Source organism: Anomalospiza imberbis, chromosome 5, assembly GCF_031753505.1.
Source record: "Anomalospiza imberbis isolate Cuckoo-Finch-1a 21T00152 chromosome 5, ASM3175350v1, whole genome shotgun sequence".
Taxonomy (NCBI): Eukaryota; Metazoa; Chordata; class Aves; order Passeriformes; family Viduidae; genus Anomalospiza; species Anomalospiza imberbis.
The window spans coordinates 51,022,219-51,042,064 of record NC_089685.1 but is presented as its reverse complement, the minus strand read 5'-3'; the positions used below and the strand labels follow the sequence as shown (position 1 = coordinate 51,042,064).

General features: G+C 39.9%; 1 protein-coding gene across 1 annotated transcript; it reads right to left on the bottom strand.

Annotated features, from left to right (window-relative positions):
* Positions 1-1,843: 1,843 nt before the first annotated feature.
* Positions 1,844-19,361, bottom strand: INTS13 (integrator complex subunit 13). The gene is made up of 17 exons (XM_068190758.1): positions 18,875-19,361; positions 17,562-17,793; positions 16,575-16,649; positions 15,631-15,833; positions 15,303-15,383; positions 14,006-14,096; positions 12,924-13,052; positions 11,185-11,269; positions 9,331-9,420; positions 8,781-8,870; positions 7,641-7,819; positions 6,837-7,007; positions 6,297-6,451; positions 5,133-5,363; positions 4,128-4,267; positions 3,326-3,461; positions 1,844-2,541 (listed from the first exon to the last, which is right to left on the bottom strand). Exons 2-17 carry the CDS (start codon positions 17,784-17,786, stop codon positions 2,502-2,504), a joined length of 2,121 nt encoding a protein of 706 aa, XP_068046859.1. The 5' UTR covers positions 17,787-17,793; positions 18,875-19,361; the 3' UTR covers positions 1,844-2,501.
* Between the last annotated feature and the right edge of the window lie 485 nt (positions 19,362-19,846).

Genomic DNA, 19,846 nt, shown 5'->3' with positions numbered 1-19,846 from the left:
CACAGAAGGATCACCTCTAAACATTATGGTTCCATTGAAATTCAGAGGTGCTACAACCCTGGAGTCTAGGCCATCTTGGAATTTTAGAATTTAAAAAAAATGCCTGACATTGTCTCTGTCCTTTCAATCTTTCAAAACTTTTTAAAGTGTTTCTATAAATACATCATATGTAGCATTCCTAAAGGCAAAAGTAGCTCCTAAACTCCTCCTGTTAGGTAATTTGGTGCAATGTACCTTTAAAGATACATTTTAAAGTTCCAGGCTTGCCTTCTTTACAGTAGAACTGTCTCTTGTCTCCTTCCACCTGAGACAGTTCTAGCAGAGAACTCCTGAAGTTCTGCAAAAGAATTTATAAGGACTTTTTAAACATTTTGAAATCCTTCCAGTTTAATAGATTATGATATACAAAATGCAGTCCATAATTTATGAACAGCCTTTTGCAATCACATAATTACAGATTAAGCTACTTAATCTGTAACTTCCAATTTTAATCTGTAAACTCTTTTTGGAACTGACAAAACCGTCCCTAAACCTGAAGGCAGTGTGTGAAATAGGAGCAAAGCAGCACCAGTGCCACTGTGCAGGGCAGGAGAGGAATATGGAATGCCATATCCAGAACTGCTAAGATCAGCCCTTGCAGTCTCTTGAGTCCCTGTGGGACTCTTCAAGTACATGAAATACAGATCCACAGTCACCAGGCCCTGCTCATTTAATCACCAACCAGTCTGATCTGGCAGATGCTCCAAATGTGGAGAATGGAGTTAGTAAACAAGCTAAACAAATACATATTTCAATAGCAGGTGCTATCATATTTCTCTTCTGCTAATGAACTATTTAATTCCTGTGCATATTTTCAAGGAGTGCAGCTGAATATTAATGGCACATGAGGAGATGCAACACACAATTCCCAAGGCATGGGATAAGCTTTTCAGCTCTAACTCTCCAGCATAGCAAATTGCAGAGCTGTTATTTACATGCTCCCCAGCTTCCAGACCTCAACATTCTTCTAGAAACAAAAACATCCAGACTGAAATGCAGTAAAATCTCATTAAAATAACCCAGAAAGTTATGAGAAGCAATAATTTTGGGGCACTTTTCTCCATCAGAACATTTCAGCTAGGGTAGCAAGAGATGTGGTGATGCAGGACATTCTGTTTCCAATGAAGTAGTAAAAATAAAAGCAGTAAGTCTTCACACTAGGGTTTCCAAGAGTTACACATTGCTTCTGTAAAAGCTACAAATATTTTACAATATGATAGAAAATATTACCATGCAAGCACTATTTAAAAACTCAGCAAAAATGGTTCTAAAATCACTTAACAGAAAACACACCTGTATCAGAGTGGCTGAATAATCACCTTGAAATTATTCACGGTAATTCAGCAAAGCTGAAAAAAGGATTCAGTCACAAATGTTCAGTGAAGAATATTTGTGTTCAGATCTATACATCATAAACTATGGCATTTGAAGTTGCAGGTGAATATGAAAATATTGATTCAGTTTTAGAAAATCTCAAAGATGTGTCTCAAATCAACTATAAGATATCCAACCTGTGAGCCCTTCAGTTGCTTACAGAAGCCAGATGCAGACCAGAGGAAGGCTGACACATTTGGAGAGCTCAGGAATTCATCTTAGCCCACGTGGGAAACAACCCAAAATCTGACAAGGGATCAGATCAGACATTGGCTGAGTTTTCCCAGTTGAGAATTCGATTCTCCAGTGAAAAAGGCTCTACTCAAAGAAAGAAACTGAAGACAGATCACCTGCCTTACATTCACAGCCATTCAGTCTCTCAGACATACAACCACAAGTATCCTACAGAACACACTTCATCAAAAATATAATTATTAGCAAAAAAATTTATTGTACTTTTGCTTACAAAGCCTTAACTCCAACACAACAATCTGAAAGGCTTTGTTTTCTGAAGACCATTTCCATTCCATTCCTTAAAAGTCTTTAAACCAACAATTTAATCTGTAAAACCCCTCACCCTCCCACCCTCAGATGAAAACCAAGACTGGCACTCTCTCAGCTCAGCCTCTGAGTACTCAGTGTGCAGTCTCTTCCATAATTCTGAACTCCTGAGGAATCCTCATATAAATAAAAGGTGTTCATCAACCAAAATTATGATGTTATCAACTTATTGTAAATTACTTGAATTTTTTTTAAGAGAGTCATCACTGATTTTGAAATAGCATCCAATACTTCTGGGCAAGGACTTTAAGGGGACTAACATTTCTGATTACTTGATTTTACTCCATGGCAGCAGAGGTTCTCTTCATCCTAAAGCACAACTGGAAAACGCTTCAGGACAGCTCCTATTTGCACACAGCTGGTTTAACGTGATATGCAGGTTTCATACTTCATAGCAAAAACAGGACTAGAAAAATGTAAAAACCAATCAAGCTATACAATTGTACTGAAACAGTACCAAGAGCAACTCCAGCATTAAATATTTTTGCAATTTGGCCAAGTTTTGTCCCAAGAAAGAGAATTAATCCTCACTGCCGGCCTGTTTTTCCATTTTCTGTTGTTTCCATTCTGAAAGGCAAGACAACAATTGGTAAGGCTTGTTACTGGAAGAACAATCAACAGTTTAAAAGAATCAGATTTAAATGCTTTCATAAATGTTTTTTACTTCACTAACTGTCCTGTCTCTCCCTACCCCAACATATGCAAACTTATCTCCTCTTAATACTTTTTTAAGCAGCAATCAGTACATAAAGGAAAGGTATCTGCAGAGATACATTTCAGCTGTGAAAAACCGTCCACTATCAACCTCAAGAAAATATAAAATACTCATGTGACTGCAGAATCCATTTTGAAAACTTAAGCTTTGGCCATTTTTTCCAAGGACTTCATTTTTACCCCTCTTACTCCAATCATTGTCTACCATCATCTGATTTCCTTCAGAGGAAGCTGGTTTGGTTTTCCAGTATTTTTTGTAGAACATGGACTACTGTCAACTTCATTACTGCACAGCCTAAGATTAAACCACTTTATTACCACCAGTATTTCTGTATCAGCCATTCTTTTGGAAGCTAAAGCAAGCAGAAAATCTCAGCTACTGTTTAACCCCCTGAAGTTTAATAAGAGTTTTGCTGCAGGGTCAACCCCTGAGGACCAGGGAAGCCCAGCTCTCAGCAGTCAGTCTCACTCAGCAAAGATGCAAGCAGAAAATCAAACACTGCTGTGGTTCTCTATCAATGCTGAGAAGCAAAGGAATGTATGTAGATATTTTAATCATCAAAGGAGTATCTAATGCTATAAACTCCACACAGACTGCTACCAAGATATGGGTAGGGATGCATTTCCTGATACAAACCCATTTTCTTCTTTCAGATGTTGATACAGCTCAGCTTTGTTGTTGACAGAGTTCAACCGACCAATAAATTCCTGATGTTTCCTAGAGTTGGCAGTATTAATTCTGTTGCTCCATAAAGACAGCAAGGACATTGGCCCTAAAATTGTACGTAAAAAGAGTCTAAGTGATGAAAATTTTGAATAACATTACATCATTAAAACATCTAAAAGGAATTACAGATTATGGTAATACAACACGTTAAAACAACTAATATTAAACCAACTTACAATAGGGGCTAAGTAAATAGAAAATATGCAAAGTGATAATGGCGGAGGAGTTGCTGCACATGAGATGGACTCTGCTTTAAATGCAGAATCTCAGCATCAGCTCAGCCACTGTGACAGAAAGTAATTCACACTAAGGAAGAGAAGTCAGTGAGACCTGTCCATTCTGACAACTGCACTGCTTAGGCAAGTTGATTATTTATTAGCAGGAGACAGTGGTTTCTGATACCTGCCCTCAAACAGCATTTCTCACATACAGTAGGTCAAACAGCACCAGCAGAAACTTGGCCAACCCCCTGTCAACCCAAGAGTCCACCAGCAGACCCACACAGTGTCTTGGTTTCTCCCTTTTTTCACAGACGTGGTGAGGTTAACACGTTTTCCAAGAATTTCTCAACATTTAGCATTTAATTAAACATGATCTTCACTGACTTAGCTTTATCTCCAAAATGATTCACCTCATTATATTAGAAAACACAGACTGATGCAACAACATCTACCTTTAAAAGAAATTATCTGTTGCAATTGTTCTGGTTTACCTTTTGCCTTTTCAACTGTGGGCATTTCGTCCATTGTAATGAGAGGCTTTTTGTTGGGGGGCTCAGGAGAATCAGGGGAGTCTTTGATAACTTCAGCTTCTGCCAGTTCTTCTTTCTCCCGATCCAAAAGACCTTTTAACCTTTTTCAGAGGGAAGGAAAAGGGTGAGGAAAAATATGCTTGAGCAGAACATAATTCTTGATAGCTTTCTGTACTCCTCAAAATTATACAAGACCCATAACATAAGAAAATTTCTTTCGACCCCTTGGGAATTTAAGCCAAATAACCCTCTGTATAAAGCATTACATATAGGAAAGGTTCTTAATACACAGTTTCACTTTAGTTGTTGATATCTGAATTTTGAAGGAAAGACTAAATTAAAATAAATACATAGAGAATACAATACAATTTCCTATTATCTTTGCTAGGTGAATTAAGACCCATTCACACCAAATCCCTTTTATCTCAGTCCCCATTTCTGTTCCACATGTGAAAGCAAAGTTGTAGGAATGATCATTCACAGGAAGGCATGGAATGTCATCAGCATGGTGATGGCAGGGTAGATGAAAAGGCCCTCCCATCCTGAATGATTCCAGCATGCACAGAACACATGCAAATTAAGCTTATTACCATGAGTTTTTTGGATCTCTGTAGAAAGTAGTTTCAAAGAAGGAATATAGAACAGCCTGGCAGGTGCTTGCCACTTAGACAAGCTACAATAACAACATGAATTACAGACAGGAGGTAAATGGACATTAATCCTGATGCTCAGCTGAAGAGAAGAGCCAAATCAAGCTGGGTTGTTTCAATCAACCTGAGCACTGAACTATCTACAGCTTAAAAGAAAACAACTGCTTTGTTTTAGATTTCCATAAAGCAGTTTAATATCTAATAGCTGGTGTGGTTAGCTTGAGCAGGAACTCCTCAAGTTAAAACACCCGGCTAAATGGTCAACAGCTAAGAACAACAGTTATGCTACAGTTTGATTTCACTTTAGAAAATGTACCTCTCTGATTCCTGCCATGGCTTATCTGATTCATAGTCTTTGCCCAACTTCTCTGACTTGTCCTCTTTGTCTTCTCTCTTTCTGCCTCGTTTCTTGCGCTCCTCCTCCTCTGGGGGTTTGCTCCTGCACGCCATGAGACACTCGAGGACTCGCTGGTGTTTGTCAGAGTTGTTTATGTGTGCTCGGACCAGGGTCTCCAGCTCGTTCCACATAATGCGGTACTGCTCATCCCTAAAAGGCCAGGAAAAACACACCACATCAAGGATCACCAACACCACTGAACTACTGACTGAATGAATGCAGACCTTAAGAAACAAAACAGAACCCCCAAACCAAAAATAACTCCAAAGAGATTATCTGTCCTGGAGGTTGCTCCATCTGGGATTACTCCATGCTTGAAACCACATTAACATTTCCCAGTTAATGCCCAGAGTAAAGTTTAAATTGAAATGGATCATGTCCATTGAATCAAGATCTCACTGCCAAAAGGCACTTCTGAAGCCTCTCAGGTGCTTGCTAATGACGCAATGTCAGAGGGTCACATGTACTGACATGCAAATTAATTATTACATTATTTGGTTTAAAAAAAATAAGAAAGAATTGCACCACACTACTGTCAATAACTCCCAGTCAGGTAGGCAAATCAGGAGCTGAATTTCTTTTCAATCAGTTCTTGGAAATACAAGGAACACATCCCAGTGATTGAGGGATCAGAATATTCCATGCTTATTTTAAAGACGTATCCCATAGTTTAAATAACTGTTCCATAAGGATTCTAATATAGCCCAATTTGAATGCACTGTTCATTTATAATATACTTATGTTTTCCTTTTGATTAATTTGAAATTATTCCACCTTATCTGTCCCATTTGTAACTATTTCTTACCTTTGCTAATAACTATCTTTGATTTCATATTTTTTAACATATTTAAATTCTTAGATAATAAAATTGTAGAGGTTTTTTCCCTAACATACGGCAGTATCAGTACTGTTATAGCCCCTAAATGATACAGGTGAAGCACTCACAGCATTTGGGATGTGCAATACAGTGTTCAGTTCACTATGTATTACTTTTAGCTATATTTTTAAAATTTGGTATGAAAACATTGTCAACAGAGTATTTCTGAAAATAGTGCAGAATCAACAAAGAGATATGCATGTAACCTTTTTGGCCCCTTTCCTCTAGTACCAACTGTTGAAATTGGCAGTGGATCATTCTTCCTCTCCATGTCTACCAAGTTGTATATTGTTTTTTGACAATTCAGTACATCCTCATCAGTCATTGTTTCCTTTACAATCACACTGGCTAATGGCACTACCTGCAAGACAAAACAGAAATGAACAACAAGAAAATGTGTGTGTGTGTCACAGGAGAGCAACAGGGAGAAAAAAAATTAAGACAACGAAACAGCACACAACAAAATCCCACCATCTTAACCTCAGTTTAGCACTAGCTCCAAGTATAAGAAAATGCTTTCTTTACCCAGCAGAACTGGAGCTGTCAGGTTCAAATTACTTTATTTAAATGGCATTCCAATAATCTACTGCATTAAATACAGAGGTAGTCCAGGAAAAATAAAGCTGAAAATAAACTGTTTATACTGCAAGGGATTTATCATCCCATATGGCTGGTATTTCATCAAGTGACAAGGGGAAACTTAACCTAGAAACAGAACAAGAATGTACACAGCCCAGGTTACTTACAGCTTGCATGTTGAAGATGGTGGTCTGAGAAATAATCATAGGCCAGTAACGAGTATGTTTCTCTAACTGATCTTTTGCACGTTCCAATGGAATTTCAAGACTTCCATCGATCTTATATCTGGGCTCTAGAAAAGGAGTTAATCGGTTTTCCCTCATAAATTCACCAAAATCCTAATGATAACCAAACAAGATACAATTAGGCATTTCTCTAACAAAGTAACTTTCAGTGAAGGGGCTAAACAGCTTAGCCTTGCTTATCACTTTGTACCATCCCACTGCCACATTTGACCCTACCAACCACAGCCCTGTCTCTAGCTCTCATGCATTAACCAGGAAAAACACAAAACAGGGGCACACAAATATGGGGTAAAAATCAATGTATGGGTTTTGACAAGCAGAACTTCCGGATCTGCAAGGTATTTAATGTATGGGAAGAGTTTTACTTTTCCAGAAAGAACTTCTGCTTATTTACAAAAGATATCAAGGATGTGTTGAAAAAAATAAAGGATAAATAAAAGGCATGTCAACTGATTGTCTGATATCAGGGTTCAAAGCTGCCAACTTCATGAACAAACTTTAAACATTCCTAGTGCATTAAGGAGGCATTCCTTGACACACGAAGTATTTCATGAAGCAGGCGTAACAATCAACAAATGTAGTATTTTCTACTAAATATCTATCAAGATATTTATTACAAAGGAAGTTTGACCGTGTAATCCACTCCAACATTTACTTCCCACATCTACTGCCCTGGATCTGTTGTCATGTGAGAGAAGCAGCAGTGTAGGACAGAAAGACCCTTACTGTGATCCTGTAGTCAGTGACCCTCCCACCGCAGCCTTCGCTAATTGAGGGGGGATCTTCCAGAATTGAGCGGGAGCTGCTCAACACGTGCAAGAAGATCTCTCCCCCGTGGCTGCTGAGCATGTGGCTGATGACTTTTGAACCAGACTTGCGTGGCTGTTCCAACAACACTGAGCGACCTGGTGGAAGGGAGATCACTTTCATTCATTCATTCCTGTGTGCTGCAATTTTAAATTCTGAGCTGCATAAATACACATTTGTGCTCAGCCAAGAAGAATCTGAACCCACCAAGGTGGTGTTTTCACCCAGCTGAACAAGGAACTGCCATCTCCTCACTTCTTGACAAAGAACAGGGTATGTGCTCCTTAAAATTTTGCAAAGCAACACCAAAAGGCCTCTCCTAGACCAACCAATCTTTTTTCCTTAGGAAAAAATATATATTCATAAGGCATTCAAATGGCCCTGCTGCAGAAACACTCTCATTAAAAGCAACTTTCAATAAGTAACAAATTTTCCTCTTGAGTATTAAAGGCATCAGCTGATACCACTTGCTAATGGTTAAAATGGATACGGTTCTTCAGACAGAGAAATAAAACTCCCTTTGTCTTATTTTCAGTAAAATACACCAATCATGAAAGGGTGCACTCTCCAAGTAAGTTTCTTTATAGCAGGAGGCAAAAATCAGAAGAGTGAGCTTATCTGAAATACGCTATTAATTTCAGTTCTAACCATTTTTATTAATCAAAGGACATTTTCACTACACAATCTCTGAAGAAAAATACACTAAGAGATAGTGTTTAATAAAACCACTGCATGTTTAGACAATCAAATAACTTGACTGAAGGAAACATTCCATTAAAAGAATGTTTGTAATGCCATTTTGTTTGCAAACATACAAACCTCCATTTCAATACTTGTTCCTTCTTTACATCTTTCCTCCCATCTTTAAGTTTCAAAACAGATTTGCCTTTGAGGACATTTAACAACTTTCTTCTCTTATTTAGAGAACATTTTAAAATAAACATAGTATTTTTACAGTATATACACATTACTGGCTATACAAATCAAAATGTGCTACATGCTCCATTCATAAAGTTAAAAATTGTAACACTGAATAATTAGCCAAGGACACAAATTTACCATTAAGGAGAAAGTTTGTAAGGCATGAAGAAGGTCTGCTATTTACATCTACTGGTGAAATTCTGTATGCTCCAGTACAATAGTGCAGTTCTGAAAAATAAAGGAGTAGAAAAGTGGAGTGTAATTTCAGAGACAGAAAAAAAAATCCACAAAATAAAAGAATGGAAGAGGCTAGTCCACAATTAGCAGAACCAAAAAGTCTAGACGTCTCTCAATCTGAAAGTCCTTTCACCACCTCCTCACTGAGAGGATTCCCAAGAATCCACAGCTCTGAGAATCTCATACATTCCCAAGCCTTGTTTCCAGCAAAAACCCCAAGTCTTCATCTCCTGAATCACTTCACTGACCAGTCAGTCTGCTCTTATTTCTCTTATATGTATTTTTGGCCTGCTGGCTCAACGAGTCAACATAAATTGCTAATAGTTAATAGGGTGCATGAGCTGCATGGCCACACAATTCCTATGTCACCTCAGATCTGCCCTGCCTTTCTGTCCTGTACTCAGATTTGTACAAGTTACCAACCAGGTCTGGAAGATTCCATGCCACCTACCCACACTGTTGGTTCGAGGAGTGCACCATTTCAGCGTCACAGTTTCTTTAAATGTGCCTTCCCTGCTACTGCCACCCACGTGGTTATCACCTGCAGAAAAAGGCAGAAAGAGGAGGGATCAACCAGAGCTTCTTTATTACAGCAAAACAACTCTAAACTTTTAAGGTACAAAATGAAACATGAACATACACACAATGTAATCTAAATTTAAAACTTAGATAACTAACTTTTTGATTTGACAATTATTAAGTTCCACATATGTTTAGTTCTATCAGTTAACAGGCATTTTTTTTTCCTGCTAAAATACTCAGGACTTTAAGACAATTATCTTTTTTCAGAATTTTCCACTCAGAATTCAGAACTCTTAAATGCCAGAGCTGACTTTTTCTTGTACATATTATATTCCTAAAGTCAATTAAACTGATCTAAAGGCACATTTGACAAGTTTAGTTTTTTGAGGAAAGAATTATTTGGTCTCATCATCCAGTCTCTTTGCTCTGTCAGATTCAGCTTGAATTCTCTCAATGTGTTCTACTGACCACAGATGCTTTATTATTAAAATATTATTAAAATATTATTAAAATATTAACACACTAGAAATACTTTATTATTAACTGCAACAATTTTAGAAATTGTCTCTCAGAATATCTAAAGGCCAAACTTATCTAACCTGAAAACTCCTTGGCAACATTTCAGAGAAATAAGACCAGTGCAACTGAATTCCTGCTTTCCTAGCATCAGAGCTATTACAGCTGAAATACCTATTTAGAAACACATAAAAGAACCCAAATTTTACAGGATCTAAAAAGAGACTTTTTCCTCTGAAAGTCCTGATGGGAAAAATGTGAAGAGGAAATGCAGTCAGGAGGCTGCTTTTGTATTTTCCCAGGAGACCCAATTCCTTGAGCCAACAGGTTTTATAAAACTGCTTCTGAGTCCTGGCAATAACGCTTTAAGATTTCAACATCGTATCACCAGTTCAGGTGAGGCTGAGGTCAGTACTGTGACACCCTATGCTTTTCATCAATCTTTAGTCATCCACTCCCCTAAAATGTGGAGCACAGCACTTGCAGATGACAAAGGAGTTACCTCGTCTTCCTCAAAGTAATGGGAAAAAAAAGCACAAACTCCCCAAAATGGCTACTTATGGATCATATGACATTTAATTCTACTAATACAGAAGTTATAAGCTGATTTTTAACAGAGTTTTACACCAAGAAGTTTCCTCAACAAAATAGTTCTGAAAAAGGCTAAGTGTTGTGCTTTTCTAACTTCAGTTGAGCTATTAAAAATTCACCTCAGAAGAATACTAAGTAGTAATTCCAAGTTTACAAAAAAAAAAAAAAAAAAAGATAGCAGGTATTTCAAATACAATAAAAAAGCTCAACAGCCAAACAAGTCTTGCTTTTTCCAAAGCAATTATCATCATAAACAGGCCTGTAGGATGTAAGTGATGCCAGTTATTATTACTTAACAAAGTTCAATTGTGCAAGGCAAAATTTTGCACAAATACCCACAAGAGGGACTTCATTTTGTAAGATCTCCCTGCATATCTGGTCTCTCACCTACTTTTTATATGTCAGTAAGAAACTGACATGCCCCATAAATCTCACGGCAATATCCTGAACATATGTGAATTTGGCCTGTTTTCTCAATGCTGTATTAAAATATGCCAATAATGAGTAAAACTCCAATGCCCACATTACAAATGAAGTTTCCTGGATTGCAAGGAATAACTGAAATATTTGCTACTTAGCCTGAAATTTACATGGATTTGAAGCTCCCAATCTTTCTTTGTGAATACTCCCAAAGAGGCTGATCAAAAGCCACGTTCAGAGGGCTATTTCTACTTACCACTCTTTAAAAAATCCACGTGTGCCTCCTTGTGATGAAGCAGCTCCACATCATAGTTGGCTGATGTGTTAGCATGTTGTTCTTCCTTCAAAAGATAAGGGTAGACATAAATAGAATGACTTTAGCTAGAGGCCACCGTTTTCATAAATGAATGATTCTACATTTGTCTTTCAGACCAGAAGAAAACAAAAAAAGTCTCCAAGTGCCTCAGACAAGAACAGGATTGCAATGCTGAGGAAACTTTGCTCTGAGCAGTTTAAAGATGCAGTCAACTGCTTTTCCTCTTATTTTCTTTTTTGAAACCCTATTCCTCTTTATACAAGCTTCATGTCAGGGTGCAGAGCATCGCATACAGGTAAAAACTAGGCTTGACTACTTCACTAAATTAGTGAAGTTAAGGGAGCCTACAAAATGTTACATAATCACCAGCAGTTACAACTTACTGAGCAGCAACAAAGGCTCACTGCAGGGTAGAGTGACAATTACTTTTCAAAACCAAAAATCAAGAATCCAACCCAAAACCCACACTTTAAACGTCTTATTTCTTAAGCTTATGATAAGAAGTGCACTTGCAGCTCCAAGTTTATAACTAAAAAATTGTGAAGAGGACACTGCATCTTCAAACAGCTGCAGAGGATCAGCAAAAACAGAACAGTAACTCTGCTAATTTACTCCAAGTTTAAAAAGAAAAACAATAAAAAAAAAAGAAAAAAGAAAAAAAAACACAGCGAGCCCAACATAGTCTATTACTATAAAGACAAAGGCAGAAGGAAGAGGCACACCAGCAGCACACAGGTCAGAAAGTTACAAACAAGGTATTTGCAAACTGAAGTCACATTTATGCCATGACCCACGTCAAACTCTCACAAAAACTGTGAAAATTATTTTGATATCATGTTTTAACTTATAAAATCCACACAATGTTGCTAGTTATCAAATATGCAATGATTGAGTGTGTTACAACTTAATGATTTTTTTAAATCATGAAGGTTACCTGCCCATGGCTCTTTTTCTGTTTGAATACTGACACTTCTGTCTTAATTGTCTCTTGCTGCCTGATCAGAAAATTACTGTCAACTTAACACCTGACATTGTAAACTGCACTAATTTCCCTCCAAGTAGCAAAAAAAAAAAAATTAAAAATATGGACATTAACTTCTATCACAAGATGCTTAATTGAGTAGCTCTCTTAACTAGGTATATCCTGTCCCCATTTCATACTTATGGAATTTCAGAGTAGAAATCCCACTGGAAAACCCTTGGTAAAAAAGCAGCTTTTAGTTACAAACACCTTTATGTTGGGTGGGCATGATAATGAAACAGAGGAAAAAGAGACTCACTATGCCACTATAATGCACAAGGGTCAAGAATATCTAAACACAACTAGAAAAAGACAAAAGAATCACAGACAAATTGATCTGAGGTAAACAAGACTGTATTTATATAAAGTAATATGAACAGAACTGAAATAACACTTGTATTGCTACATCAAAATTGAGATTTGGCAATACAATATTTTGTTCTGTGATCCTTCTTTATTTTTTCCCCTACTTCATTTTTACTAACCTGATCACAGACATTGAATGTGGGCTAATAAAAGAAAAAAAAAAAAAACAAAACAGAAAATGATATGGAGAGAAAAACAATGTAAAAATTCGATTAAAATAAACATCAAAAGTTTTCAAACAAATTTAGAAGTGATGCAGCTAGTTAACACAGAACTGTAGACACAATATTACCTTCATAGGGATGTTAGTTATTGTGGTAGAAGCCAGATCAAAGTGTTGCTGTACTAAAAGATTCAGTTTTGTAGCCAGGTGCCTCCCTGCACGAACACTGTGCACTTCACTGGTTAGAACAGGGGAGAGCTGAAATAAATTGATGCATGGAATTCATAGTTTAGGTTGTGATATCATTCAACAGTACAGTCTGTTCAACTCTCAAATAAGCATTTATACTCCTAAAACTACCACTCAAAAACCCACACCAGAGGAAACGATCAAGCAAGAAGCAAAAGCTATTTTCATTCTGAATTTTGAGCTTACGCCAAGTGCTATAGATGCAGTTCTTAAAAGCAGTAAAAATAAATTAGAAGTGTGCTAAAAAATTTGAATCGCTAATTGTTAATAGGAAAAATTAGTATCACAACATGAGGAATAAATCTTAACACCAGTTCTGGGCCTAGTTCTACATTCTTTTACCTGCTGAGTAACAGTAGCAAAGTAATTTTTAGATGTCTACCTGTAAGCGCATCATACATACACAAGGCAAATAAACACAAGCTAGAAGATGTATTTCGATTTTCCCTAGCCAACAAGAACATTGGGCTGGGGCTCAAAAACAAAACAAAATAAATTTTAAAAAAATACAACAAAAACTACAACAACGATCTCCAAAAACCACAAAACAAGAACCCCAAGCAACAACAAAAAAATCCCAAGACCCAAACCAAGTGACTGCCTTAGAGGGAAGTAGTCAATTTATCTTCCATTCACAATTTTTAGCACAACTACAGCAGAGTTCTGTAGAAGTCAATCACAGGAAGATAGCCCCACACAGTCCTTTTTAGATATTAAATACTACACAGCACTACATGCTTTTCATGTTAAGTCATTTTTCTGGGGTCTTTTCTTACAGGCAGCACACTAGTGCAGAGCAGACTGCTGAATAGCAGAATATATTACAGATTTTTTTTATGTACTTGGTTTCAAACAACCACCACATACGCTTTTGCTACTGAACAACTGAGAATATTTGCATTATTTTCAGTCTGACATGGTTCCTAATCCTGGGATAAATTTTCCCATTTTAAGCTCCTCACCTCTTTTTTAGGACGATCTGAAACAAGGCTGTCTTCACCAACTGGGTACGTGTGGATTAACACCAGTTCACATTTCTGAATCTGCATTAGACTTAAAAATAAAATCATTTTGTTTAGCCTACAGCGTGGCAGACTATCTCCTTAAATTAAATTAATTCTGATATCTAGAACACAGAATCACAACATATGTTAGCAACATGTTGTTTCTGAAAGTGTGCTGCAGAAACTAGGTTACAGATACGATTTTCAAAAGCACAGACTTCAAAATAAGTTCTTATCAGAATAAAAATAAAAGCCTAACACTTCTTGCTCCTCAGATGCTATAGCACTGTGCTTCTTTTTTGGACACATCAATGGAGTCAAGTGCTTAACTGGTGCAATCTGTTCAGCTTTATTCAGCTGAATGTTGACACTACAGAGGATCTGTGTCTCTATGTGTAAGTATAAATGAGAGGATTCCAGGGAACATGAGAACTACCACCACACAGCACAGAAAGATGGGACGTGTAATGGGATACATGCTGATATCCTGATGTGGCTGCAAGTTTGGAGGGATACAGACATTGTACTACATCTCTACCTACAGGAATGAGACATCCCTGTCTTTACAATGGATTTAACACCTAATTCCTTGGGCAAGATCCTTTATATATCCACGAAACTGCAACTGAAGCAGGAAAAAATAGGAGCGCGCTGCTTCTGCTCTTGAAGCATCTGAGCAGCAACCGGGAATAGGATCTCAATCTACAACAATTTTACAAGATAACACAGTGCTGTAGACAAACATTTCAGAGTTTAATTAAACAAAACATATGGTGGAGAAAGACCTCTCAGAGGAGATGAACTCTGTATTTCAAGATTCCTTTATCTCAAGGAAGTTCCAGGCAATACAGTAATTTAGAAACTAAAACTAGTTTCAAAGAAGTTAGTTGTTTTAGCCAAAGAAAGATGAACATGAAAGTAACACAGTATTATCAAGAAAAACTGCTCCCGATGAATTAGTGATTAAAAACACAATGTGTAACAAGGCACAGTTATGTATCTCTGTTTACGTTCATCTCTGTATCTCTGCTCTATTTTGGAGCAGATATAGAAGGTAACAAGCTAAAGAAATCCTGTCCTATGAAGGATGAAACTGGAAAGATAACGATCATATACCAGCTCTAAGCTAACAATATCATGATTTACTACCTTCTACTTCACATTCATTCAAATAGTTCATTAGAGTGAGTTTTGTGACAGAAATACATCCATACTTCCTAGAGGATACAAGAAACTCTGTAAAAAGCATACTCACTGGTCAGAGTTAGCTGCAAGCTTGTTGTGCTCATGAATGGTCTCCTGAACACAATCCTCCAGCATCCGAACATGGCTGTCACTACAAAGAAATGGTGGATTTCTTTTAAGGCTGCACCATCAATCCTCCAGTTCAAAGCCCCTGAATCTTCTACTTAAAGCGGGAAATCTTTGAAACTTTTGGCTTTTTACACAGAACCCCATAAACAAGAACCTTTGATAAGGTGAGAAGTGCTCTAAGAAGGATCTGTGCAAAGAAGCTGCCTGAAGCCACGTGGGCCCGTCTGGAACCGCGGGTGAAGGGGCAGCACAGGCCCCACGTGCCCCACCTCTTGGCGTTGGTGATGCAGATGATCCTGCCCCTGTTGCCCACGCGCTCGGCGTTCTCCATGAGCGTGGTGCGGGCCTCGTGCTGGTACTCGGTGATCTTGCAGAGCGCCTCCACGGCGGCCACCAGCCCGTGCAGGATGCTGCAGCACTCGGGGTCTGCCCGCGGGTTCGGCGGCCCCACGGCCGCCAGCGCTGCCATCAGCTGGGCAAACAAAGAGCTGTTACCCGCAGGCGCCCCCGCCTTTCAAACCAGCCCCGCGAGGTCAGCGGTCTGACACATTCGACATGCAGATTAACAGTGCAGAGAAGGGCAAATGGAACAACTAACGAGCCTCACTGCAGCCTTCTGGAAAACATTTGGCCCTAAATTATCCTTTGCAATTCAATTCATTCATTGTGATAAAATACTCTCATTTATTACAGAAAAAGACCTGACCATAATAACTTATATCCAACACCCAAAAGATATTCTAATATTGTTCGTTGCCTTCTGCTTTTATTTTCTGAGAATTTGGAAATGAATTTCCTCCTCAAAGTAAACTTTTCAGAGGATGAACCCTTTCATAATGAAACAACATGACCATAAAGAGGATATTAACAATTAATGTATTTAACAGAGTTTATTTGCCTCTCATGCAAATATTTTTAGAAAGAATTTAAATTCAAGAAGCAGCACCAAATTACAGAACAAATACGTAACTGATTTCTTCATAAAGTTTCTTTTAAATCTTTAAGTCTCTGCCTAAACATACCAGATTCTTTTAAAATTTTGTCTAAAGAATAATCAAGGCTCCCAGGCAGCTATCTGAAATTCTGTTATACAACAGTTTCAGATTAGATCCACCAATACTGTAATTAACCAGAGTTTTTTTCATACTGCACACAATGTTTATTTTGCAAGGAACTCTGGACTACAAAACAAAAGAACAGTTACAAATCATACCTCCTGCAAGTTCTGATCTTCTTGAGTCCAAGAATTCAACACATGAGCCCCAGAATCACTCACAATGAAATTCACCTACAAGGATCAAAAAAGCACATTATGGTAACAGCCATTATATTGTTACTTCCCCAAATTTAAACAAACATGAATTGCACCTTTTTTTTCTTCTGGTAATCTGGAGATAATGTGCAATGACAAGCCAAACTCAAAATAACAAGTCCACAAAAATCACACACTCCTGCTATATTCAGTTTTCCCCTTAGTAATATGATTAACAACTTCCACTTCTATTTGTACACCAGAAAATCATTCTCTACACCAAATAAGATTTTCAAAATATTAGTATTTCAAGAATTATATTTTCAGTAGGATAGCCACAAAATAAAGTGAATTCTAGTACTGTAAACTGCACATCATTCTCCGAAGTCTGTCACAGTACATGGTATTTACATGGGGTAAACATCTACCATGATTTAACAAACATCACTAAGAAAATATGGTTTTCTAAACAAGGAGCTGTGTGTGCCAGGAAGCTCTCCTCCCACTTTTCCAAACCCTCTTCCTAAAGCCCAGAATTCCTTCAATGCTGATACCAAAACTTCTACAGAGAGCTACCGTGTGTGTTTAGCAATAAAATTCAACTTAAGAAAATACCTCACTGAAGCTTTTGTAAAGTCATTGTTCAGGAGAGCACAATAATAAAGCTCTAAGTTGCCCTAGAGCACCTCTCCATGTTTTGCACCAGCGTGTAAAGTGACATTAAGACAATGAAAGATTCCAAAATTAAATATGTAATGAGATTTATATACTATTAAAACCAATTAAAGGACTATAAAGTATATAAACAACAAAAACAAATTTCAAGCGAAAAATTGTAATTTGATACTTTACTCAAAACAATACCAAGATATTAAAAGACTTAAATAAACCATGAAAACATCCCTTATTGTACCAAGCATGATATGCAGCACGGCTGGCAGAACCTACCAGTTTCTTGAAAGGGAAAATATCATACATTATTCGACAGTACTCCATGGATGACTCCACTGAGCAGGTCCACAGGGACTTGGAGATGGGTGCCAGAGGAATGATGCCCTGGGTGCGGTTCTTCACTAACATATCGAATTCCACGTGCTGCCTGCATGATTCTGCCATGTAGGGGCAGTGATCCACAACGAAAACAGTTTTGTGAGACTCAGAAAATATTTTCATTTTCTTCCTAAAAGAAACGGACATGGAAAGCAAAAAGAAATTGCACACGGTGCAAAAAAAAACCCCGAACAAGACACATCATAAGATGGCTGTGCAAATTACACATATATCCTAGAAATATACAAGTTTTAGAGTCCATTTTTAGCAGACTACATTTTTTATCAGAAGAAACTAATTTTTCTCAGGAGGAAAAAATAGAGAAAAGCGGAATTATATTGCTGAAAAGGCAACAAAAGTGCACAGTATTACTCTCCCCACCTCTCTATTTAAAACCAACTTTAAAGAAGAAGTACATAAACTGCTTCTTATTTAAAGCTTATTTCCTAGAATAAGTAACATGCAAAAAAATTATTATGAAACTTTAAAGACCTTTAAGTAGCACAGTTAGAATTTTAAGCCGATTTTCAGTCTTGGCTCTGCTAAATACATCTTATTTTTAAACGAATAGTCGTATCTGTACTTCAACATCTCACTAACAAATATACCAAGTGTGAAATTATAAAAATCACGGAGCAGGCAGGGTTGCAAGGAACCTCCGGAGATCATCCGGTCCAACTCCCTGCCAAGGCAGGGTGACCTGGAGCGGGTAATGCCTTCACGTGGATTTGGAATGCCTCCAGAGGGGGACTCCACTCCTCCAGGCAGCTGCTCCAGGGCTCTGTCACCTTTTATGTACAGAAGTTCTTCCTCATGTTGAGGTGGAACTTCCTGTGTTTTCGTTTATTGCCACTGAGCCTCGTCCTCTCGCTGAGCACTACCGAAAACGGCAATTCCTAGCGTAAGAATTTGTTTTTCTGTGTACTTCTGCTGAATTACAGAACACATAGAACAAAATATACTTGTAAGCTCATTTTAAAAACCTCAAGTATCAAAGCAACGAGGATCACGGAAGCCAGACGGCGGCCTCCTCGTGGGGAGGGAGCGGGGCAGGCTTGGGCCCCGCGCTCGGCTGCAGCTGCCGGGGCTGCCGCGGCCCCTTCGGCGTGAGCCCCGGCCGCTGCGCGCCCGGCCCGAGCGCTCGCAGCCTGCCCTCGGCGTGCCGGGGCGCGCCGCTGGAAAGCGTTACGGCGACGGCGAGCGTTTCTCACCTGGGCCGGCTCCTCCTGTGGTGCAGCAGCCCCGGTCCCGCTCCTCGCCGCGCCCGGCCGCGCCCGCGGCCCCGCTCCGAGGAGGAGGAGGGACGAGGCCCGCGGGGCGCCCTAGACGGGGCCAGGCGCGGGCGCCTCCGGCCGGGCGCCCTCCATGTCCCTGCGGCGCTCTGCTCCCCCTCCTCGGGCGGCTCGGCGGGGAGCGCGGGGCCCGGGTCCGGCCTGCGCGCCCGGCGCCCGCGGGGGTGGGAGAGGCGGCCGGAGCCCCCCCCGCTCCGCCCACCCCTGAGCCCGCGGGGGCCCCGCGCGGCCACGGGCGCCGCCGGCACCGCGGCTCCCCCGGGGGGAGCGCCCGGCCCCTGTCCGCACTTCCCCGGGCCACAGCGCCCGGCCGGGATCACTCGCCCGACATGCCGAGGCCGGCGCCGGCCCCGCTCCCCTTCCCGCTCCTGCTCCCGACCCCGGTCCCGCCCGGGCGCGGACGCCCCGCCCGTCCCTGCGCTGCCCGCACGGCTCGGGGGAGGAGCCCGCGATCTCGCGAGAGCACGGGGACGCCCTGTGGGGGGCCCCGCCCGGGCCGCCGTGTTCTCGCGAGATCTCGGGGCGCGGCGCCCACGCCGAGGGGCGGCGGCTCCGCGCGTGGTTCCGTTCTGTTTGCGTGGGAATTCCGCGTTCCAGTGTGCAGGCAGCAGGAGCGGGCCCGCAAAAGGCTCCCCGATCACCGAAACTTCACACCGTTTATGCATGTTCAGAAACAGCAGCACCAGCGTTCACGGGCTGGGAGTTACGTAATTTGTCTGTTAATTAGTACTCAAGCCCGTTTGCTGGGTGTGTCTGGCTTCTCACGCTCATTCCTGCGCAGCCGGAGTTCTGTCCATTTGAGTCTGGGGTCTGTTTTTTAGGAGGGGGCTGGTGGTTGCGGTCGCCGGCATCAGCTTTCCCCCGTTACTGCTGACTTCACTCTTGATGGCT